The 26,830-nt window shown below is 38.7% G+C and overlaps 1 protein-coding gene across 2 annotated transcripts in view; it reads right to left on the minus strand.

Annotated features, from left to right (window-relative positions):
- Nucleotides 1–26,830, minus strand: part of LOC119660612 (zinc finger protein 704) — a 473,444-nt gene that overhangs the window by 150,930 nt on the left and 295,684 nt on the right. Inside the window, exon 4 of one of the 2 annotated variants that reach the window (XM_038069306.1) lies at nt 24,401–24,603. In XM_038069306.1, the coding sequence (XP_037925234.1) occupies nt 24,401–24,603 (203 nt within the window). Of the gene's footprint in view, nt 1–24,400; nt 24,607–26,830 lie in introns of both variants that reach the window. The other variant, XM_038069305.1, reaches the window with a different exon arrangement.

Genomic DNA, 26,830 nt, shown 5'->3' on the forward strand with positions numbered 1-26,830 from the left:
AAGTCACTATATGCATGAGCGCTCACACTTCCCACCTTTCCACCGCATTTGTTGTCAATCGCTATAATCGTCTCCGAGAAAAATTCGTGTGACAGACAGACAGAGAGACGAACAGACAGACAGTAAACTGATTTTAATAAGGTTTTGTTTTATACAAAACCTTAAAAAATGAATAAGGTTTTGGACGTGTTTATAGCAAACAAAGCTAGCTTGTTTAAAAGTAAAAGTTATTAGAGAGACGACAACAGTAGCTTTTGCGGTCATATTTTATACGGATATTTTCTAAGTCTGGATTTCTGGAAAGGTGTGAAGAGAGACTAATATCCGGGAGATTTTGAGAGAAATTGACTTTTATTATATACTAGAATATTAGAGGGACCTACAGTTGGGAGCACTAAGGTCATAAGATGCCAGTTGTATTACTTCTTAATGTGTATCTATGCCGATAATTTTGGGTTTGTGCCGGCGGTCAAAAGCCTTTAAGAACTTTTTTTTGCTGCTATTTCTTGATTCTAAGTAGAAGAAGTCGGGCAACTGCTTATGAAACGGAAGGACGTCTTATCTTCCCCCTCAGTGACTGCAGATAGTGGAGCCCAACAACCCCATTTTTAATTGTTTCATGACTGTGTTTCTTAACCGCCCATAGACCTTCCCTGAAAAAGAAGTTCTTCCTTAGGTGTTTTGCGAAATGTAAGATGACCCATCCGCTTTGTGCCGACAGCGGGTTCTGCATCGAAGCGCCCTGTTCTGTCCGTTTATTGCTGCAATACCCTCTATTTAAAGACTAGATAGCAGCGGAAAAATCACTGATCGAGTTGTATCACTTTGAGAAGGGGGAGGTTTCGTCTACCAAATACCGATATTTGCACACTAATATTAAATATCAAGAGCTCGAAGGGTGTTTTCTTCTATGAACCAGCTATTTGCTTTCTAACCATCATATTTTTCTGAAACAATTAACATGAAAATCATACCTCAACACAGGGAGTGTATCTGATGTGCTGTGTGCAGGAGAGCCATTGCGGAGAAACTAATAGCTATAACCAGAGCAACACATAGCTGCTGCTTCCAAAGCGGAGTTCGAAAAGGTTGATTTCTGCCACCGATACTATTCCTTCTTATTGTCGGTGAACGTTTTCCTGTCACCTTGTCCAAAGATCGGAGGCTAATGACATCTGTATGATGTTCCATTAAGTCAACTCCATTGCAAGGGACAAATGGTTCTGGATTCTGGATAAACACTAATAAAACCAAGGGTACCAATTTATATTTTGCTGCCTGGAGTAACGAGAAGGACAACGAAGGTATCAACCAATTTGCCCATCTTGGGAGAGTTGCTTCTGTATCGGGTTGACTAGAAGGCGGAAAAAAGAGCGACAACTACATTGGTGGCTATGTCATGCAATAGAATCGACTATCCCAGGGTGATAAACGAGTGGGTCGCTTCAGAAGAACATAGTGTAGGACAGATGTAGATGAAGAGTGTAGGCTTCTCGGAAAAACGTGGAGAGAGTTGAAACAAATTATTGAGATTCTGAAAATATTTCACGAAAACAGAGTTCGGAGATTTTTCCTTGAATAAGCCTTGCGTCCTCTTCCTTACATTGGGTGTAGACGCTCGAGTTTCAGATGTAGTCACACACCATTAATCTTGATATTCCACAGAAGATTTGCAGTTGGTCACACAGAGAAGGTTCTTGATTCAACTGCTCGACATTGGTGATGATTTGAAAGGTATGCATAAAGTGGAGGTTTTTCACGGAAATGTTATTGTGAGGAGGTTTATTGGGGATAACAGCCAAGCTGCCAAGCCAGAATCAACAGCGTCATCCTTTAAGCTGGAATTATGTTTTACCTGCATCAAATAATACGTCGTTCATGAATCTTCCTAGTCAGAGGAAATTTTAAAGCTTTCCAGGAAAATACGAAAATCCGAGATTTGTTTTCCTACAATTGGATCCAAATACGATTTATCTTAATACCTATAAAACTGCTTGCTTTTTCGTGGAAATATTCCCATTAAATCTGTGCAATATGCAGTCTTAATTGTGGATGCACTCTATCGAATATCTGTATGCATATGCACTTATTTATAGATATTGCTACTTGACCCTGAACTAGCAAAGCTTGCCGGCCGGTACCGGCACGTGTCGTGAAAATCCTTGGGTAAAGTGCATGGTCTCCCATAACCCTCCCGCCTTCCCCTTGAAAAGCTAACCCAATGCATGGCAAATGCATTTTTCGCACACTCTCGTCGTGATGCACACAATGCAGTAGCCAAGTGGAATAACTATTTTTGTGACGATGCAAAAGTTTGCATTGCGCAAGTTTCCGTCTGTAGGTATGAGTTTTGTATTTTTTTTTTTTTGTTTTTCTCTTGTTTTTCAATAGAAAAGGCTGCCAGGGGTTGAGTTTAAGAGCTACATGTGTTGGTTAGTTTCGAAGCTTTTCATATGACATGCAATTAATTATCTAAGATGAAATATATTGCGTTTTTAATTCAAGCGCAGTTGCATTGGCTGGTCCCGGCCGGCGTATGGAACGTTATGTGAATTGATTATACAAGACTTGAAGTATGTTTTGAGCAGGTTATAGGGTTGCCTTTGTTTTGATTGCGAGAATGATAATACGTGATGTAGTCGTCATGTGCATATACACAGAAAAGGAAGTAATTATGGCATGATATTGGATAGGATAATCAATTTCTTATTTTCAAGTAATTCGATGGAAACTTAATGGTGAGGAAGGTAAGAATTTGATTCTACAAATTTCAGTTAGCGCTACTATTTTGCAGTACACAAAAATTGATATCCACCTCATCAAATGAATAAAGTAGTTATGAGAAGACCAATCGATTTTTTTGCTTGTCAAGTGCAAATCATTTTATGATTCTTCAAAACAAATCAAATATTATCCGGCTAACTTTACGTGCGAAATTGCTCCTATCCACGTTTTAGGTATTTAGCTATTTGCTAAAGTCTAGTTAATAATACCATATTACTATATTTTAGAAATTCAACGAAACTCCTTGTGAATTCCCCTAATCACATCTATGAGTATTTTACAAGTTATAAGATAGGACACAATACTGCAAAGTTTGGTGCAAATCTTACTACAATTTACAAAGTTATAGTAGGACAAAATTATATTTTTCGCACGAATCTACTGCACTATAGCAATTTAAAGTTTGCCAATATCACAATAAAGTGGAGGCTGTTGTGCAGCTGCCAATATTTACATAAGCAAATTATAAAACTGAAGCGTCCAACTTCAGATTTTTGTTTTTTTTACGATTTTTAAATTGTCGTAATTTGTAAAACAGATTTTTAGATGAAATGCGAGTATACCTTAACTGATTATTAACAGTAATTATTTCAATACTAAAACGGGTAGATGAAAGATATTTTTTACATCGAAAACAATATGCAAAAGAGTATCTATTTTCACCGTACCGCTTTCCCAAAGGAAAACATAACAAAATTGGTTGCATATGATGTGCTTATAGACGGGCGATATCTAATATAAAGCTTCTTGGCTATTTACTGCTAATTTTATCTTTTTTCGCATTACATATACATAGACCGGACATTGCGTAACTTCACTGCAATCGTCTAAAGAATAAATATCAGCTGTTCATGCCGGATAGCAAGCACTAGACGCGACGCAAGGCTAACCGGCTATTGTACAGCTACCACACAATATCTAGAAAAAAATATCATTAGAAATAAAATGTGCAAATGCATACAACATATAGCCAACTCCATTGCAAATATAACCTCAAGGCTTTGGAACACTGGCTACCAACGTTAGATACTTGGTTAACAACAGCAGGGATAGTATAATTGCTTACACTTTAGGCTGCATTGCCAATAAATATTTCGATGAATATATGTGCATATGTAGATATACACATATTTCTCTGAGGCATGTGTCGCTTTTGCATACTTAAAGCTGTGCCAAGTGCAATTCATGTTCAAGGCCAAGATTTTTTCCCTCTTCGAAGCACATGCATATATTTTATTCTTCCATGATTCCCCCCTGTTTTGACGGTTTGGTGGTTTTCTCTTGATTGTCACCGATATGAAACTGTAACTAAGCTGGCACATGTGGAATCAAATTTATAGAGACATGCGTCCAATGGAGGGCAGTGGGAAAGACGCTCCACGTGTCGGCATTCATATTAAATAATATTTGCTCTATTTTTGTGCAACTGCAATACTTTTGCACGGTTCAGATAGAGGAAGCAGCAAGGAGGGATGAGAGAGCAAAAAGCGGCTTTGGATGAGCTTTAATTGTTTGAAGCTGCTGACGGCTTTTGTCATACATATGTGCCCCATTGTTAGGCTTTATTCTCCTGTTTAATTGAAGAAGGATATGGAAGCGATTCTATTGATTGCTGTTTAAGCCATCTACAAATCCCCAATCTCCAACATCTGAAATTAGCAATGATCATGACGCAAGCTCTATTGATATCCTTATACACATACTTTCCAAAATAGGACTGCTTTCCAACTCATGCCTGGAGTTTATTATTATAAAGTGGCTGCATTTTCCTCATAGATATCTAATAAATTTTAGATCGAGTAAAAGGCTTTAAAAGCATTCCCATCGTTGCAGCCGGCCGGCGTCCCTGCGTTTTCATTTCTATCTATTTTTCATTCTAAACAAGCAGATACTTCACTAATGCTGTTATTATTGCAATGATATTCTCTGAAAATTGCGCACTTTCAACGGAGCCCAGCATTACGTTCAACAAAGTTTCTAGTTACAAAGGCAAGTTATATCATTAGAGAGTCAATTGCGTTTCTTTGTAGGAGGTATTCTGTCCACAACTGCGACTGAATATTGCTAACATAGATTTCAATTAATAATTTAGCTTTGTCTAGGCGAGGAAACAAGCAACGAAGGAAGTGAGTCAACATTTCACAGTAAATGGTGTTTGACAGCGATTGCAACAATGTTTCAAATTGATTTACATAAACATTTAGAGATCATTAAAATAATTGATGTTGTGACTGTAAGGCGGAAAAATATTTTGATAAGTTTTGTTTGCTTATTAAAATCTCCTGACACCACCTCCGCAGGGATCTCAAAATCTAGTCATCAGGAAAAAAGACCCATTTCGCAAAATCAATCTCACGGACCCCAGAATAGTGGAAGAACTGACACTTTTCAAAAATCGTATGGAAACCAGCTATTTTTGGGGCAAGTTTGATAACCAGTTTTCAGCTACTTCTTCTACTGAAAGAAAAGGAAGGAATTTCCTTTCTTGACTACAATTATTTTTATTAAAAAAATTCTCTATTTCATAAATCAGTTTCTCCCTTCCCTTCTCAAGAGTCAGAACAATGAGAGGGAGAAAAACTGACTCCCGAAATACTGTATGATATGAGTGAAACAAATATAGAGAAAATCTACGGAACACATTAGGCGCGAGAATATTTAGGAAAAGAGAAAAAACGTGGAAAATGTGAGAATAATTTAAGTTAGACGAACATCTGTAGAGGCAAAGAAGGAAACATTATTAATATCATAGACGGTCAACTCCAGCAGGTATCTCCACCTAAAAAATCGTCTCAGAAACCCTTGCAGATCGTGAACTTTATTCACACGCCATCTTTCGGTGAGATTGAAGCATCGTTACACGATCAAAGATGTAACAAAGCTCCTAGCGCTGATCAGATACCGACGGAACTATGGAAAAAAAGGCGGAGCGTACTTAACAACTCTCTTATACAAGTTGGTTGGTATGACATGGGTTGATAAAACAATGTCTCACGACTCACGCAAAATCATTACAAGTTACATAAGAATTTTAAAGGTTGAAACTTACGCTGTTTTTCTACCTAATCGCTGTATACGATGCTCTCAACTTTTTATATTCAGGTAATAAAATTCTGCCGCTAACCGTCTCAGAAATCAAATAATCTATCGTCGCTGTCCGAGCGCCTACCACCAAAGGCTAGGCTAGGTCAGAACTGTAAGCAATAGAAGAGACAGTTCAGCTGAGATCTGTCAGTGGTTTCTACCATCAGCAGAGACGTGAGATCTCTAGCCTCACTCCATTTATATCTGGCGATAGTGATCCTATTTTAATAAATGAAACCTAGTTTAAAGGTGACAAAGAAAATTTTACATAAAGACAGTGGGTAATTTCTGTCAAGCAGTTAAAGGCCATTCTAAGTCATAAAATATGACGGGGGAAAAGTTATGAGGCCTATGGCCAAAATACTGTGCAAGTGTGGATAACACAGGATATCTTCAAGTTAAAGGTGAATCTAGTACCTACTGGTGGATCAACTTTCTATGACATTTTACGAAAATTTAATGACAATTCGTATGCAATTAACCAAAAAATTTCCGAGGATCGATGATACAACTACTTCATGCTTGCCAAATGCTGTCAAAACAGGCAGCTGAATTGAATTTTGAGTGTATCAGTAGCGAAAAACATATCTGAAGCTGTAGAAACATTCTCGAAGGCGGCAATATGGAATAAAAGATGATCCTCTGTTTCTGGTAACAATGGAAGGAAATTATCCACTTTTAGTTGCTCTAGTCAAACTAATGGTTGTAACCATTGGATTGGATTGAGCGGTGGAATTAAAAACAATTCAAAAACCGGACACTCGGCGCATCAGATCTTGTTGATTTGTTATGTAAGAATATTTGGTTACACGATGGTTCCACTTATATATATAGCTCGTAGTGTATACACGTTGAATATACTCAATATTCTTAGTGTCTATTTGACGCGAACGGAGCAACTTTGAACTACTATAAGTTCGATAATATTGGTAAAATTTCCACGAAACTTTCCAGTCTGATGCTACCTATTAAAATCTAATTTTACGTGTCTAGAATGAACTTGGGGGCTCGCAATGAATTTTCAAAATGTAAAAATATAATATTAACTTTTTTTGAACTGGTATCGTAACGGAAAGTATTTTTAGACCTAAATACCATATGCACAACCTCCACGGGACCTTGAAGTATAATAGTTATCTCCTTTCAAACTCCCGCCCTTCTGCCCTTTGCAACTAATTTCCAAACTAATATCTGTTTCAAAAAGTACTAATACAGACATTTGATACCTCACCGGACTATAATCGGTGAAAAAAATTTTACACCTCTCTTTTAGGTGTGTGGCGACCGCCCTTTAACTTCGACGTGCAGCAATGTAATTCACCATATTCGTGGGGGCTCACAGTTCCCACCATTCAAGAAAATTTCGTGTCAATCGGTAATCCGTTTCTGAAAAAAGTGTGCATGACAGACAGACAGTGAACCGATTTTAATAGTTTTTTTCAACAACAAAACTTTACAAAGGGTCCAAGTGCTTTCTATCGGCAGAGCAACGCGAAATCACAAACATCGATCTCTCGTACACGGACTTCTTGAAAATTTGTTTGTCCGCCTTTATAGCATACCCTGGTTTTCTACATTCCTTCTTAATACTCTATTGACACTTAGAAAATAAATCCAGTTACCCTTGCGGGATTGTGTATTATAGACCTAAAGATTCTTAAAATAGTTATCGTTCCAATGCTTGTAGTTCTTCCTCTTTTCTTATGCATTGATATTGTTGTAATGTTATTGCTATCATGGTAACAAATGGATGTACAGTTCAGACATCGTCAGAGAATATTATTTTACGAGGGCGCTCAACAACAATTAGACAAATGGCCGGTTCATCACAAACCATCAGGAAGAGTTAGTAGCGATATATTCCAGAAGTTCTATGTTTATGCGCAATTACGACTTTATTGTGGAATAGTTTGTGCTGATTTGTGAGTTGTCTAGTTGTCAACAGTAGCTCGTATTAAATTTTGCAATTGTATGAATTAGAGCGCACTAAAGACAAAGTTTCAACGTAAAAAGCGGTCATATGTATGTCAAAGAAAAAGCGATAAACATAGTATTGGGTGGAGTCTATAGGGAAAGAGAATCCTTTACGGTTCGTAATTTTTTCATTGTATGCAGACATTTAGAAGGCCAAAGCATCTTCTAGGACTGTAGGAGGAATGGATCATCCAAAAGATATGAGACAATGTAACTAGTCAGTTTCATTCCATTCCCGATGTGCACACACTTTCCGCGGAGTCACGAAAACTTTTTCCTTTTCGGAGGGATCTGCACTTAAGGCACTTGAACACTTCCTCATGGAATTTGCTTTGTGAAAAACTTAGCATAATCAACCAATTAACAAAAGTCCCTGTCATAAGATGAAGACGACACGATTATTGAGGTAGCCTTTCAATCTCTTTGTTGTGGGTTTGAATCTCGGTCGTCATGGATGCCCCCTCCCCCTACTTTAGACTTACCAACTGCATAGCATGGCGTATGATGATAATCCGGCGAAAAAATAATAATGACGAGATTATGTGGATCTCCTGTACCCCACAAAGGGGTGAATAGCAATGAAGACCATGTTGTCATCGGATTTGGGGTTTGGCCGTTTGGCCAAGTAAATAAAAAATTATTTTTTTCTGTAGAATTTGCCTTCAAAACTATTTTTCTTGGATAGCGCTAATGTTTTTACTAGTTTTGATAGAGAGTTCATATGTATTACTAGAAGGAGGCAAATCAATCACATCGTGCGACCTTTCCGATAGAGGGAACTAATACATGAAACATGTCTGGGGCTGCTAGTGGGAGATTCATGAAAACTGGAACATCTTATGTGGTTGCATGATCAATGCATCTACCTTAACAGAAAGCTAGCGAAGCTTCTTGGTAATTTTCTAAGATTATCATCAATCAGTGTGTGTGGTTTAGTGCATCAACCTTATCATACTATTGTTTCTACTAATATGTTTTACTCCATTCAGGACTGTCAATCTTTTGGCACACGCCAATTTTTTGACGTATTGGGTACCTATATGACGGACCGACAGAGACACACTTACGACCGTCCTGACGGCAGGGGGCATACAGTCAGTTCAGAGAGAGGTGCAAAAAGTGTATTACTGCATTCGAATTTCTGAAGAAACGAACTAAGGAGCAGCATGATTTATTATGGAGTGACAATTGAAGGATTTTCCATCATGACTATTTGCTTTACCCCAAACGTTGGTTTTAGAAGAAAATAAGCCGTTCATGCGGAAAATTTTCTTAAAGAATTAAGATACCATTTTTGTCTTCAATCGATATCTGCCTAGAGAGGCCACTTGGGCCATTAAAACAGTTACTATTTAATCTCCCTCTCGAACTCCGAAAAGAAGGACGTGTGCTTCGAGAGCTGGACAAAGAGATGAAACCTAGAAGAGTGTAATCCAAACAGCGCCCTGAATTGTAGGAAGAGTTCGTAATGACCTTTTCTGATTTCCACTGAATGGAAAGAAAAATCCGATGCACTCAAGCTACACATAGTAAATTCTATACTATTCTCTCAAGAACTCAAATTGATAAAATTTTGAAGACTATCATTCTTTCCCTCTGATAATTAGACATTTTTACTAGGTGACCTTCAAACGTCTACATTTTCCGACAACGACATCCGACTAGAATCTATATCACTGTCAATATTTTTGTTTCTTGTGCAATTATTTATATCATTCATAGGAACAAACCAAACAAGTGCAAATCGCTCAGGTGTCGTTAAACATTGAGATAAGATTTTTTTTTAGATTTCCGCTGAACAATGTGCAACAAATGACTTTACGCAATTTCTAACGACTAATTATTTTGCATCTATATAACTCTCGAATCAAAGTAAAAGAATCTTATTCCGAGGACAACAAAATTTAAAAGCCGATGAGGTTGATAATTCTGGACCTGAAGGTAAAATTTCTATAGAGTCAGAAATATGAACATCTCGTTGCAATGATTGGATTTGAGAAGGACTTGAGGATGAAGCTGAGTGAACTGTAGCTTGAAGCACTCAGGTCTCATATAGAAGGGCTTATATTGACACAGGAATGTACAAAGATTTTTCAGAGAGATGTGAAGGGATCACAAATAAGACCTCTAAACATACTACGAAACTGCGATGGAAGCAAAATGGTCAAACTTTATGAGCTATATATTATTTTGGATTCCCTTTGTTTTCTGGCATTTGGTTAAGATACGGCTGCTGTATCTACACATGTGAGAAACAAAAAGAAATCAATGACTCATTGCTGTTGTTCTTATTCTAATAATACATCCCTATCAAAATCTGCCCTAATCCTGAAACTTAAATTGGTGGAAGTTATGAGGAGAACAAGCAATCTTCTATGTCCCATGTTCACAGTCACAATCTAAATTTAAACCGACAATATATTACCAGTGAAGTCGACGTCACCTAGCATGTTCCAAAGTTTCTTTGACTATCTCTATTTCTACATTTTTGTTTATTTTTTTACTAATATAATTTTCAAGGTGATGCACATGCGCGATACACACTTTTCGATTTCTTTTATGCAATATGTAGACTTAGGTGCATGATAAATTAGTTGGGTGTTATAGACACAAATACGACCTTGAGATATCAATGCACAAACTGAAGCGTGTAAAAGATATGGAATTGAATATTGAAGAATATTGATAAAAAGAACGTTTGAAATGAAAATTGTTGAGTAAAGCCGTGACGGCAAATAGTTTATGAATGCATATCAGCATGAGTTGATTCGGTTTGGTTTTTAGCAATTTCCGAACAACCTTCACTTGAAATGTACTTGAAAGCTTAGTTACTGAAAAAACTCATTATGCTGCTATTATCTGAATAAAAATTTTTTAGTGAATAACCGATCCCAGGTAGAGGTTTCAAACGGGTATCCCATGAAACGAATCAGTATTTTAGGATTAGACACTCTGGATCCTAAGTGAAAGTGGTTAGTATTTATGATAGTCTTAATAGTCAGTTATGAATTGACTGAAGTTGCGTTCTTTTTCCTCCGAAACCAAAAATGGAACACATCGTACCGATTAATGTCCCGACAATCAGAAAAATTACAAATTTTATGTGGCATTCTATGTTCAATTTTATCGCAAAAAAAAACCTCAGAATCTGAATCTCGTAGTTAAAGTAGGCACCAAAACAGGAAATTCCCTGAAATGTATCTATTTGATGGCGAAGGTACTAGAGAACCAGGAGGAGTGAGCAAGATAGCAACAAAAAAAGATACCTACCACATCTTAGAAATAAGATAGAAGACAGCTGTGTGTTGCAATCGAGATCAAAATATAAAACATATCACATATACCTTGAAAACAACATTACATCGGCGGCGGGAGCGAATTTCCAGAGAAACATTACTCTAGCAACTACGTAGCCTTGAAAAAACCGGTGTGATATTTACTTCACACATGCTTAGGACCAATGACGTGCATGAGTAGGTGAGTCAATTGGTAATTACCATTGGAATATAATATTTATGCTAGTTTTTGTCCATATCGATTCTTGGAACTGGGTGATGATGGCATTTATGAAATGACATATTTAAAAGTAAATTGAGAGGATTCCTACCGACGGTCCTTAACCTACTACTAGGAAAAGAATGGGCGTTAACCAGGGCCCTTTCAACTTAAACTACAAGTCCCATACTACGTTCAAAGCACGTATTCATAGCAAGCTTATCTACAACACTGGCCTTCTTTGGGTGGTCAGCAGTTGGTTCGATGAAAGGACAATTCCACGCCAGGCGAACCAACAACCAGTATATTTACAAAAATGCGATCTCTATGTTTTCATATTCCCTAATGGTTCAAAATTGTCTGAATGGGCATATCTGGACAACCTGATAACTTCTTCTGGACGATCTATTCACTGAAGTGGTGAGTACTACGGGACTTCATCATATATTATATCGGAACTCCCATTAAAATTATGTTTACGCCCTTTTCTAAAAAAACAGGACACAATTACAACTCCTACAGATGAAATTTCAACAGAATGAAGGCTACCTAATTAACTTTAGGTTAAATAAATAAATGCAGGTCCCAAGAATAAAGAAGGGGATAAGGACAGCAGAGTCTAAGCATAGGAGATTAGTATGAAGCAAGTAGACTTCATGATCTTTGTACATACTATGAACTGTGCATGGAAACCATATTCCAGGATTTTTTGGATTTTATGAATTGAGACAATGCTAAGCCTTCATAAACTTAAATATGGCAGCAATTAGAGGGAAACTGTCTGCCGCGTTTTGAGTGACCATTCTGAATTTTTTGGATCTCTTCCTCTCTTTCTTATGCTCACTTCTCCCATTACGGACTAAACTTAAATCTGAAACCAAAATTTAATTGACACAATTATTGTATGTCGACCCATTCGCTCATCCTGGACAACATCCTTTAATACTAAAGCAATGATGGAAATGAGCAGAGCGAACCCAGGTAATGAGGAGGTTGACAGACTGGTTCGCCAAGAATCTGAGGCCAGAGCCAAGATTTGGCATCCGGATTTCTACTGTCAGCTCTGCTCTGGAGCGTGGAAGGATTCCCTTCACCGAATAGAGAAATTTGATTTTCTGTCGTTAGAGCAATATTTTTATCGACTCTTAAAACGTGGGACAGTCCTAGTAGGGTTATTAACGGGAGACGGGAGCCACATGGAAAACAAATCGGGAAACCGAAAGCTGGACGCTTCAAGTACGAAAAGTTTTGTGTATTTCCAATATAAAGAGATTGTCTCATTAGTCTTGAATTTGAAAGAAGCGACAAATTTGACCTAACTTTGCTGCGATTTCCACCAAATTTGGTAGGGTCATGCTCTATATTACAGCCTACAATGGGGTTCTGCAGCTAATTATTAAAATTATAACTTTATTTCAATAGATATCGACATAGAAAGTATTTCGGAGCGCAGGCACCATATAATGACAGCCTCCTGACTTTTTTCAGATTTAAAAAAAGTTGAATGGAATATTGGAACGGCATTTGAGGGGGGTACTAAAGCAGAATCGCTTTCCCTGATAAATCCAATCTTCCACAGTATCGTTTGCTCTATTCTTCTGTATGGTTCAAAGTGTCGGTTACCTACCAAAAAAAAAAATAAAGATGATAAAAATATTGTACTGGATTAGTGGTATTCCACGCCATTAACATCTCCAAAATGAAGGTATGCACGATAAGTATGGTAAGGCACCTATCATGGAAAAACTATCATAGAGGCACACTAATGATAACTAGTTTGCTGCGTAAACATTTAATTTTTTGGGAAACTACCATAAACGCTGAAGGAAACAAAGGTGATTCAATACAATAAACTGTGATTTGAGGGTCTCTTATTTCCATGAGACTTCTCCTAGACCAAACTTACGACCTATGAAAGAGGCGAATCCAGTCTAGATGAGCCGATCTCTTACTGACCGGGAGGAAGAAGATGGTACCAAATAGGATTTGGCAGTCTGCTTCTAGTTCGAAGAGGAAAGGTTAGTATTTAAAACTCTTAAAACTCTTCATTGAAACCTCACGACAATAATCGGAAGTACATCAAAATGAGTGCTGAATTAGGTTGTTTAAGAAAAATATAAGATATAGCTTAAAACAAAGTAGATCTTTGGAATTCAATGTAATGGATCATTTCATTTACAAACCGCAACGATATATTGGGAAACAATGTGGTTAGCATTACGCTGCCCCGCGATTGTTACCCTGATTTGACTCAGGTGCTCATCCCCAACTAAGTCAATCACACCAGCGAAATTTTTAGTTGCGAGGGCTTGGTGCTCTAACCACTGAAAAAAAACATGCTGAAATAGAGAATAGAGACACAACTGAAATAGGACAAGCGCTAATGATTTTTGGCATGTAATGTGGGTCTTATTTGGTTACCCCATTTGGTACAAACCTCGAATTTAACAAGCCCAATTTACTCAAAATGAAAATGAAACTTAAATGAGAAAAGTGTTTGTCAAAAAGCAGTACTGAAAGCGAAGTAATTGACAGCCAAGGTAATCACTGTACAAATCTGGGACAAAAACGATTTTAGTACTGCAAACATTGACTATATTCTTGCATCGACATTTTATTAATAATTTACAGAAACTTTCTCGGTACTGACGAAAGCGGTAAATTGTCGTAGAAATATGCATACTCGCAAAAAGTAAAATTGTTAGTAAAGCGAAAAGGAATTTTTACTTTAATCATCAGCGCTTTACCCAAATGCTCTATATAGATAATTTGTTTTTGGAATCTAGGTAGTTCTGAATCCACATCTACTTGATGATGGACGGAACTCATTTGGAAGAAACTGCTTCCCGCTTTTTGGTTCACAGACCTCTGGTTGTGAGTAAAGCACACAATTAGTCGGAAATGAGGACTAATGGTTTCATGCATATGTCACTACTTGTAAGGCATACCTGATAGCATAGCCAATAATTGCCAGGAGTCTTAAATAGTCAAGCCTGACGAGAGGGAGGACAAATGGAGTGGGGGAGGAAATAGAGATTCAAAAAGTTGTTTTTTAATAAAACAAAGAAGCCTACATCTACCTCGGGCCAGTTTTTTCTCTGGTATTATAAAGGGAAATAGGGCACATTGGCGTACACAAGCGTACGATGGGACCTTAAGTCTTCGTTGCGGAAAAGGGGGGGTTTACTTAATAGTTATATAGCATCAAGCGCCCGGAACTGAGATAAGTGACTTTGACGAGCAGCTTCCAAAACTAATCTTACAGGAACCTCTGTAATAATCTATGGATCACAAACTAGATTGGTGCAGTAGCAATATGCCCGAGTGTCGCAAAATCATACGAGATTGCACGAAGCCGCATTTTGCTGATATGTATTTCCAAATCTTACTTTGACCGAGTCCAAGAAGCTAGTCTTAGATATATGGATATTGACTGCGTTGATGGCTTCGGAGCCTCTCAGATTCGCAGTTTAGTTTCGGTAATGCGGACCCAATGACGGATATTACCAGTTGTTGTGTCCCTAATTATGGATCAAAAAAAAATAATATGTTCTCGCGTAATCCATAGAAGAAGGTGATCCTCCTCGGGCTCGGATTAGATTCGTAATTAAAAAGACAAAGGGGGACAAAGGGACCCGCATAATTTTTATCCCAGCCCAGGAATTTTTAGCGATAGATTCAACGAATAATACAGAAGAATTTCTATCACTACTAGTATTGATCTTCGTCTATGTACTATAACATATGTACGTGGCTGACTTCATTAGGCTTGCGAGGAGCACTGATATCTACTTATCGGTTATTTTCATTATCATAGATAGGAGGGTTTCACACTAATATACCTAGGTAACTACTAATGGCTACGTACAGATGAACCTAGTAACTTATCTGCAATTAAAGATTAGCAGCCCAAATTATCGGGGGAAATCAAAGTTAAATTGTGAAGTAATTTGTTAGTCAATATTCCAAGGTTGAATAGAATCGATGATGAGTTTGCTGATTATGGTTCAAATTTAGTTTATTATGCAAACACCGTATTTCGGGAATCACCTGTTTGTTTCCTCAGTGCGTCTTTTTCTTGACGAAAGTGTGGTGAGGAAGGAGATATCTAGTCTAGGGGAAGATTTACTGAAGAAAGAAATGGCTGGTTCCTGAAACATCTAGATGAAGATGCACTGAAGAGAGGAATAACTGGTTCCTGAAATACAGTATTTGCATAATTAAATGATTTTCAGCCAAATGCGGGAAATTCTTGTTAAATTTTGGTCAGCATGGGAATGAGCATACGTTAAAAAGTGAAAACATATGTATCATCTCACATTTCATGGATTTCCAAAAGGGAAACGACTTGTTTGACCACAATCTTTGCCTTAAGCTAGATTATTATTTACATAATCATGTTATAGTAGGCACAATAATATTTGCTTACAGAATGGAATACTAGTAATAATTAAATTTTAATTGTTTTTTCCCTAGCACAATCACAGGCATAGCTTGAAGCCATACTAGAATCAAAACAGTCAACGAATTAACGACCAAAGGTCGAACACATACAAACATAGTAATCCATGAGCATTTTCCATTGAATAATTGTATAGTTAATATCCACTACACTTGACTGTGTAAATAATAAATTTATTTTCAAATGCCACTTTACAGGTTACTAGATAAGCCGCTGCTGTTTTTTTGTTTGATCTTTTTTTTGCTGACTTTTACGCAATTTGTCCGGCGAGACAATCCAGACATGCGTTCCATTACCTCTCTGTCTATCTATTCACATTATGTACTTCATACTTGTCGGAAAAATGAAAATGTGAAAGAAACACATTGAAAAATAATTGGAAAATAGTGATTTTCCGCTAGGCATTACTACAAAAACAATTACAAGTAATAAATTGGAGGAGGTTTCAGTTTCGAGGTGGTATTTAAGTTTGCTGTGATAGTGTAATCTATCCATGTATATTATGTAAGATTTATTCAAACAAATAGCCAACGACGTAGACCTTGTCACGCTATTGAAAAGCTGTTATGTGCTACTAGATATATACAAATATAGAGTGGAAAACACACGTCTAGATATGAAAACAACTTAGAACAGTTTGGCGAGAATGACAGAGACCTTAGCTTTTATTGTAGCTCAAAGTCAGTCAACTTTGCACATGAATTGGAAACTTGGAAACAAAATAAGAATCAAGTGCAACGTGACAATGATCGGAATGTTTTATTGGAAAATAAAGTGAAAATTTTCATAAAATTAGGTATGCACACACACATTTATGTTCTACAAAAATTCAATGCTTGAATACGCTCAAACATTACAGCCACGATTGCTGATAGTGAGAATAATAATTGGTTTATTGGCTTTTCCTTGAACTTAAGATACCCTTGGCCCTAAAGTTTTCTTACTTGGTGGCAGTATTTTGAATAGAGAATTTGATTCATGGGTCATGGTTCAAAAGCCATATGAATTAAAGATAATCAGCGTGACAAAATATTATAAATAACTGATGGCCACAGAAATATTAAAAACAAACAACAAAATTACTTAGGAAAATCAAATGAATCTTCGATTAGTTCCGATAAAACTGATTGCAACAACTAAATTTTCTATTCCAATCCAAGGAATACAAACTTTGCAGATTGTAAAATCATTCGGAAGGGAATATGTCATCGTTTTGGAGGCAATGAACCTTGGTTTCGTCCAGCGTTAAAGTATCTTTTCAGTATCTTTCAACCTGGGTCAGTATCCCCGCACCAAGCATTTTAGGTGAGCATAGTTTGCGAAGTAATGAAAAGTGATCCATAGACAGGTGACTGATAATTACGACCACGCTGCTTTCAGGAAAGGGTCGAATGCTATTATGACTCGTCGTCGCTTATAGCTTCGTCCGTTGTCCTCATCCTTTCGTCTTTTTCTTTAGCCTTTCTCCCGTTCACAAGCGTGATCGGTTTTGCCGTTTGGTTCTATCAAATGCTTGATCTGGATGCAATCACGTGGCTTTTAAATTACCATCCAGCGTATCAAGCCACCGTTGTTTCGACCTGCTTTTTGGTCGCTTACCATCGACTTCGATGTTCAGACCAATCTTGACAAGTGAATTCTCGTTAGCGCGAATTACGTGGGCGTACCATCGAAGACGCCCCTCTCGTAGTTTTTCCACAATCGGTGCAACCCCATATCAATTGCAGATATCCTCATTTCGGATGTGATCGAAACATGTCACGCCACTAATCCATACAGTGACGGTGTTTGCCGGAATTTTCCTGAGTCCATGCGGCTTCCCAGCGCTTGCCTGTAAAAGTACAGGTCGACTTGCTTGTATCTTGCTTTCGAAAATCTTTCAAGACACTCGTTCGTTGTTCAATGATGTGAGAGCATCATTTCCATACATCACTATACAGGTATTTATATTGATGTATTAAGCCGGCTCTAAATAGTATCAATCAAAGGGTTTCTCGTTTTAGTGTATAAATAGCCTTATCCGACAAATGAGTCAAGAGTATATTCTTGGAAGACATACCTACAGCAACACAGGCCTTTGTATAGCAATTATTGGAATACCATACATTATCGATGCTTCATTTAATTTTTGGTAGTATATGGCAGCTTTAATACTCTCAATTGAGGGTGGTCTGAATATTGGTTCGTTTTTTAGTCGATCCGGATGAATCGGAGCTGCATATCATCATGCATCTGGACTACGCAGCTCCTTGAAACCTTTCTTTTACTTTTTCTTGGTATTCTCGGGGTTGACTAAAATATTGCGCTGTCTATCCTTAAATATAATAGATCTCAAGGAGATAGGAATGCAATCGACTTTGTGCCAGTTGTGCTAGTTGCAGAACATTTTTCAGTTGAAGATGGATTTATTTGACGGTACTCATGGTTGCTATGATGTTCCTGTCAGTTTACCATCATATTCCACTTCAATAAAGCAAAGGAATTTATCATTGCTAGACTCGCGGAGATTGCATCTTCCGGTAATTCTGTGGAAGTTGGAATTCAGTCAACAACCGAAGAGCTATTTGCAGACAGCATTGTTTGGGAGATGCTAAGGAGCGCCGGCAGGTTGATCTGTATTGCGCATTACCTTCGGGTTCTCCTCGTTGCAAAGAAGACGGGGCTCAACCGGTGGGGTTTTAACTTGATGACGATGGTGAGGTGTTTAGTTGTTTGACTGATGGTGTCACGTTGCAGCAGTCCAACAGTCTTGGCGTAAAAGCATTCATCCCCTGCATGCCTACTGTCTAAGATCTGGGTGCGATGGATAACAAAACTGCTTATAGAGCATTAGAAATATGGTAAATTGTGGATTGCGACGATTTTTAAACCCCCATAGCGAAAATCAAGAGATTTTTGACCGGATTAGTACTAGTGATGAAACTTGGGTTCACCATTACATTCCTGAGTCTAAAGGAGAATAAATGCAGTGTGTCAATTGGAAAACTCATGCTGCACTTTTTTTAGGATTCACAAGGGATCATATCGGCTAATTATAAAACAAGTCGAAAATCAGACGCTTGGCGCTTCAAGTATGAACAACCTAGCTTGTAATGCTTATGTATTTAGTCAACATACACTCTCACCTTCTTATCAAATTTCGTTGAGGAAATGGGTGTGACAGACAGACAGACGAAGGAGGACATATGGAGGGTGGTGCGACGGCGCGGGAAATGGAAGATGGCCGGTATCTACGGTGACACTAAACGCAAAGAGCATGCGATCTTTTGGGCCGATCAGTCCAAGACCTCAATGTAGATGTGGTGATTATTAGTGAATCAAAAAGATGAAAAGATAACGGCTCGCTGACAAAAGTAAAAAGTTAGCAATCTGGACGACAGGAAGATATCCATTCGAAAAAATAAGCGCAATACCTGATTATGGGTTATAAGAGCCAAAATTATCGTTGTTCATATCTAGTTGCTGCGAATGTTACCTGAACTAGTGTTAGAGGCAAGTGAACGATCCGCCATTGTCATCGCCGGAGACTTTTTCGCAATATATAGAATACCTCAACTATAACTATGAAAGGTGAAGGGCTAAAAAAGCACTCGCACTAGACAGAATATCCAAACTGATTTTGAAGGCGGCGATAAAAGCAAGACCGGAGTAATTGAAGAGGGCATCTTTTCAACTCAGTGGGAAAAGCAGATGCTGGTGCTGGTACCAGGAAGTGACAAATTACCAAATTAGCCTTTGCCCTACCGTCCCATTTGTTTACTGGTCAGTACGGGCGAACTGTTGAAGCACATTGTATGCAACAGGCTGCTTTCAATTGTAGAGGATGCAGGAGGCATGTCTGGAAAATAGTACGGGTTTGACTAATCAACAATTATTGCTATCAACGCAGTGGTCAAACTGCAGAGGAAGAAATTGCAGGTATAAGTTGGTAGAGAAGTCCCAAAAAATACTGTGCTATCATCATTCTTCATAAGGAATGCTTTCAACTCAGTGCAATGGCAGCACGTTATAAGATCCCAAAGCAAGCTGAATGACCCACGTATAAGGGAATATTTTGTGGATAGAAAACTCCTTTATGACACCGAGCCAGGCCCGGTTGAATATTTGACAAACAGCGGAGTGCCTCAAAAATCGGTAGTGTATGAACATGTGTTGGGCATTACACTCCCGTAACAAGCTATCTTTATTGACTATGCTGATGACATCGCAATTGTGATAATAGACAAAAATTGTGAGGATGTTGTTGGGGCATGTGAGAGATCAGTCAGACTGATCAAGGAATGGCTGCATGGATGGGAATGATATTTTGGCTGAGAAGATGCAGAGATTGTATAGCGGTAAGGTACGCGATAGACCATAATGCCGAAGAGCGAGGACGGGAGAGCGAACGCGCATAATCAGAGTGTGGCAGAAAAATTAAGATAATTCTCAGAAAGGGAGGTTGTTCAGCTTTGGATTATGCGCAGCCATGGAGATATCCACTATCACTTGATCCACTTTCTGACCGGGCATAGCGGATACCATCGGTATGTGAGAGGGAACAGCTGGTATGGAATGGTATAGAATGTAGTTAGTGACACCATAACCTGTGATTAGGAGAAGCTTCGAAGGTTAGAGTGCTTACGAAAATGCGGCAAGGAGGGAACAATTCTCACTGGTATAGTTTTAACCCGCCCACAATGTAATGTCTATACATAGATAGGGATAGATAGGACGTGAGGCATGGTGGGTGAGGAGAAGTAGTTTTAGTGGATTAAAGTCCTATACTGCACTTCTATAAAAACAGGCGGACAGACCGAAGAACAAACAAATAGTGAACCGCTTTTGTTTCATACAGATGCTTAGGCAAAGATGTCGTATAGCCTTTAGGGATATAGAATTGTTGGGCCTCGATGCAAAACCGGGATATCTGGAATTCCTTACTAAGGCAGACCTAGACTGGGTACCGTCTGTTGCGCCGCTGATGATGATGATAAAAGCGTTTTTCAAAGACACGGCTCACCCTTTGCGTGATGTGACGACAAGTATAGCTTTATCATGCTGGGCATCAGCTCAGGCAATTAAAGATTTTATTCAAATTTGGGTGTTTTATTGAAATCTTGTTTTCGGTGCAATCATCATCATCAACGGCGCAACAACCGGTATCCGGTCTAGACCTGCCTTAATAAGGAACTCCAGACATCACGGTTTTGCGCCGAGGTCCACCAATTCGATATCCCTAAAAGCTGTCTGGCGTCCTGAGCCACGCCATCGCTCCATCTTATGCAGGGTCTGCCTCGTCTTCTTTTTCTACCATAGATATTGCCCTTATAGACTTTCCGGGCGGGATCATCCTCATCCATACGGATTAAGTGACCCGCCCACCGTAACGTATTGAGCCGGATTTTATCCACAACCGGACGGTCATGGTATCGCTCATAGATTTCGTAATTGTGTAGGCTACGGAATCGTCCATCCTCATGTAGGGGGCCAAAAATTCTTCGGAGGATTCTTCTCTCGAACGCGGCCAAGAGTTCGCAATTTTTCTTGCTAAGAACCCAAGTTTCCGAGGAATACATGAGGACTGGCAAGATCATAGTCTTGTACAGTAAGAGCTTTGACCCTATGGTGAGACGTTTCGAGCGGAACAGTCTTTGTAAGCTGAAATAGGCTCTGTTGGCTGACAACAACTGTGCGCGGATTTCATCACCGTAGCTGTTATCGGTTGTGATTTTCGACGCTAGATAGGAGAAATTGTCAACGGTCTCAAAGTTGTATTCTCCTATCCTTATTCTTCTTCGTGTTTGACCAGTGCTGTTTGATGTTGTTGGTTGATTCGTCTTCGGTGCTGACGTTGCCACCATATATTTTGTCTTGCCTTCATTGATGTGCAGCTCAAGATCTCGCGCCAATCACCGCCTGCTCGATTTGGATGAAGGCAGTTTGTACATCTCGGGTCGTTCTTCCCATGATGTCGATATCGTCAGCATAGGCCAGTAGTTGGGTGGACTTGAAGAGGATCGTACCTCTTGCATTTACCTCGGCATCACGGATCACTTTCTCGAGGGCCAGGTTAAAGAGGACGCATGATAGCGCATCCCCTTGTCGTAGACCGTTGTTGATGTCGAATGGTCTTGAGAGTGATCCTGCTGCTTTTATCTGGCCTCGCACATTGGTCAGGGTCAGCCTAGTCGGCCTTATTAATTTCGTCAGGATACCGAATTCTCTCATGGCCGTGTACAGTTTTACCCTGGCTATGCTATCCTAGGCGGCTTTAAAGTCGATGAACAGATGGTGCAACTGTTGTCCATATTCCAACAGTTTTTCCATCGCTTGCCGCAGAGAGAAAATCTGATCTGTTGCTGATTTGCCTGGAGTGAAACCTCTTTGGTATGGGCCAATGATGTTCTGGGCGTATGGGGCTATCCGGCCTAGTAAGATAGTGGAGAATATCTTATAGATGATACTCAGCAACGTGATACCTCTATAATTGATGCACTGTGTGATATCTCCCTTTTTATGTATGAGACAGATAATGCCTCGTTGCCAATCGTCAGGCATTGATTCGCTGTCCATTACCTTGAGCACAAGTTGATGCGGTGCAATCATCGATCTTAATTGCATTAAGGTGCATAGAGAACCTGAACTTTCTAGATTGTGTGATTTTCTTGATTCCTGTTTGAGGTATGTTTACTTTAAGATTTGATTATCTAAAAGCGAATTCAAATATGCCAAGTTGCTTCTCTCTCTTCGAATTCAGAAACAGACCCAAAACAATTTCAGTTCACTTGTTCTTACATCAATGAGCACCCAAGCCTGGTCTTCTATTCAAACACCTGTTGGACAACATTCACTTGCACTTGGAGAATTTCAATGGATTAGGTTGCATTTTGCAAATATTTCTCGTTCCCAGTTAACAATCTTCAGATTTCTTTGAGGAGTAAATTTCTGAAATTATATAAAATTGCAGTGCAAACTATCTCAAGTATTCTAAGCGTGAGAGAATCTGGTGTCAAAATAGACCGTGACGCAAAGTTGTACACTTTAATGCATAAACCACCGGCAAACCTCCAACCTAGAGAAATTATATAAAATATAGAAATTCCTCTTAGTGCTCTAAATTTGGTTTCAATGCCAGAAGAATTAGTGTATAAAACGAATGTGAGAATGTTTAAATTGAGAATAAACGAAGAGGCCGCCATAGTAGTGTTTCTGGCATTTTAAATTAGAACTAGATTGCCAGTAGTAATAGCACATTTACGCTAGAACGCTTCAGCAGACCGGCAACTAAATATAGCTCAGTGGGTCAGGCGTTACAACTATCGTGGCTTTACCCATGTGTGCATTTGTGCCAGGCGTTCAAGTTTAATATGTTGGCAGAAAAGGGCTCTTAGATGCCGGCATCGCACTATGTGGATGTACGTGCTGACTATGCCGGGAGTTTGATATGGGAATTGTTCAAATATTTGACTAGTCGGGCGGATGCCACACCCAAAAGCATCATCATCTCTGATTGCTAGATAGTTCAGACCAAGGTTAGAACTTCGAATGGCATCACAAAGGCCTAGCCACACGGAAAGGGAACAATGGATGAGCGGAGAACGACACCCTAGCGGATGGCCATATTTAATCATAAATACGATAATATTTTGGTATGAGGTCAATGTTGCTGAAGTGTTCTGTGCTGCACATCGGAATGTTTAACAAAGAGAATTCCGAAAACTGACGGCATGGATTCGATCTTGCCTCTGAAAGTGGCGGGTAGCTGTGGACTAAAGGAAACCTTGGAACTTTCAGTATATGTTCAACTAGTATGGATAGAATGTAGATATCTTCTTAAAATATTTAAATAGCTACAAACAAATATCGATTGTAGTTTGGAATTCCCTGAAATAGTAAAGTTAAACATTGGCAGCCAGCAGTACTCTCTGCGAACCAGTAGCATATAATCGCTCAAGGTAAAACACCACAAACCATACTGAAATTCTCTATAATAAGCAAGTTTCAAGCATTCTCTTCATTGGCAAATCAAAGTATTATGAAGGGCTCCGGCTAGCTCTAGCCTAGGGAGTGTGCGCGGCAATATGGCGTTTGAAAATGCCAGGAGGAAACGAGTATTTTGTTGTTAGATTGATGACGATGCGATCATTTGTATCGCACGTGATATCCAAAACTATATATAGTCTAGCGTTATGCAGTGGGATAGATAGCATGGCAACTTTTCAGATTCAAACTAACTTTAGACCTTCAGAAATTTCGAAAGAACGCACAGTGTGTATTAAATGGGCATGTGGGTGTTTGAATGATTTCCAGTATTTCCCAATCTCCGCTCTGCCATCAGTTCTGCTTTGTATGCCCAGTGTTTTAAATGACCTCGTTTTTCTTTGCATTTTGAGTCTCTGAAAGGTTGCTAGTTCGCATTATGTTCAAATGATTTCTAATTGACATTTCACTTGGCTTAAAAATGATGAAGAGTGTTATTATGTTAGCCCGACCCATTTGTCCTTAATTTTATAATGGATTTAAATCGCAAGGATCTTTCTTTTGTGGAAACTTCAATAGGTTGCGAACCACCCATGGCTTTCAATATCTAGCTAGATATGAAATATTTCTAACACTTACCCTTCTCTTTTTTGGTGCTTCCTCGCTGTAATCCATAACAATGCCTTCATCAGAAGTAGAAGCAGTGCGATTTCTGGCAGTATTGCTATCACTTATTGTCGGTTGTATTCCAAAATCGTCACTTAACGGTGGGGACGATGATCCTGATGAGCTCCATGATGCATTGCTGCTTCCAGGACTTGAACCCAAATGGCGATTCCATGCTGCTAAAGAAGAGAAGAAATTTATGTATGAATATAGTCTGAGTCAGAGGAGAGATTAAGAAATAAAAAAAAAATTGTTCATGACGATAGTAGATAAGGCTGCAAAAAGGATATACCCCGAAATTAAGGTTTGAAATTAGGAATTTTCAAATGGAACCTATTCATTCTCCTGTGGAAAATTTTTGTTGCTTTCACAAATGTGGTTAAGCATTACTCCACAGAAACACCTCAACTTTATTTGAGTAATTTATCCTTTAGACTGAACTCCAATGGCATGCCAATTAGTCGGGGAGCGAGTAGAATCCTAGAATGGATCTCACGGCTGAGTATTATCAGCGAGACGCGTTTGTACAATGTTTTATATCATTGGGGAAAATGAGCGTAAAAACTTTGGCTAATGCAACCTTACACTAGTAAATTTCTAGAGTCATTTCTAGAATGTTTGAGATGAATCTTCATGGTTACTTTTTAGGTTTGAATCTATTTTCAAGATGTCATTCATCTTATTCTTATAATAAACCCTAACAGAACACCTTCCCCAATAAGCTTCGTAAGCCCGCTATTAAGAATGATTGCTTACTACACCAGCAGGAAGAGCGATAACTTTTTCCTTCCTCTTAAAAAGGGACACATCAAAGCCTTAGCAGGCCTGTTAACGGGCCACTGCTTCCCAAAAATGTCATTTGAAAGAAAACGGGGTGGTACCCTCAACCAACCTCAGCTTATGTATGGGAAAGGAAGAGATGACTCTGCATTTGATGTGCAGCTGTTTGGCTCCCTCAGATTTAAAAGGCAGACATCCTCGAGACAATATTCTCCCAAAAAAATAATTTTCAGACTTTTGGCCCATGGGAGATGCCCTTAGTTTCACCAAATCCTGAGCCAACGTAGACAAGAAACCATCCCAATAGATGCACCAAGAACAAATATATTTAATTATGTTGGTTGATTTTTACTCATGGCTTCAGCTACGTAAAATATATCCATCACCATTGTGTTTGTAGCTAGGGGTAGATCAAAATGAAATATATACACTTGGAATACTACTTTTGTAAGGCATCCCGACTATCTGCCAACAAGCGTATTTTACCAACATTTCCACAGTAACTGTTGCATTTTTACTATTGTCACTAACAAACCTACCCTTTGTTCACTAAAACAAGTCGGGAAACCGGAAGCTGGGCGCTTCAGATATGAAAGATTTTGTTTGTTTCTTCTGTGAGTATATTTGAGTGCAGAACTATCCCATTTGTACGTAACCCGTTATGTATATGGATTTAGAATATCTGACTACCCACTTTAGTGTAACATTGATATTTAGTTGCAGTAAATTTACACGGTAAAGTCAACTTTGAGCTACTGTAACTTTGTTACTAATAGTATGATTTTGATGAATCTTGGGGATAATATGCTTCATATTATATTTTATACTACTGCCAACTTTTATAGTTCTGGGATAAACTTAAGGGGGGTTTTACTCAATTTTTCCAAAACAGATATCGATATGGAGAGTATTTTGAGGCTTGGGCACCATATTGAGGCAGCTTTATAATTTTTTTCAGATTTTTCGGTTGGGTAGTTTCTGAGAATGGGTCCGTTAAAGAAATCATCACTTTCCACCCGTGCCACTCTCCGCCTTTTTAACAAATCTCAAAACTAGGACCGGCTTCGAGAAGTACAAATCGAGACCTTTCATTTGATACCCCACACGACTATATTCGGTGAAAAAAATTGTACACCCCCCTTTTACATGTATCCGTATGTAACGTAGAAGGATATCACTCATGTCTGGGCAAATGATTCTTAATTTATATTGCGCGGCGCGGCGTTCACAGTTCCCACCTTCTCACCAAATTTCGTGTCAATCAGTATAGCCGTTTCTGGGAAAAGTGCGTGTGACAGAGAGACAGACAGACAGAAAAACGGAGAGACAAATCTACGCAAATGAAGCGATATGGGAGATCAATTCCTGGTTGAAAAAGGGCGGTCTTCCACTTGCTGGACATAAAACGGAACTAGTGCTAATCAGCAAAAGAAGGAAAGACACGACGGTGAAAATTAAAGTTGGTGAACAAACAATTTACTACCAAGAGTTGCTTAAATATTTGGAAGTAATGATTGACAAAAGGCTCAACTTTAAAAAACACATTGAGTGTGCTGCAACTAAAGCGTTTTGCATCGCTGTAACGATCTCGAGGATACTACCGAACATTGGTCGACCAAGACA

Source organism: Hermetia illucens, chromosome 6 (assembly GCF_905115235.1).
Source record: "Hermetia illucens chromosome 6, iHerIll2.2.curated.20191125, whole genome shotgun sequence".
Classification (NCBI taxonomy): domain Eukaryota; kingdom Metazoa; phylum Arthropoda; class Insecta; order Diptera; family Stratiomyidae; genus Hermetia; species Hermetia illucens.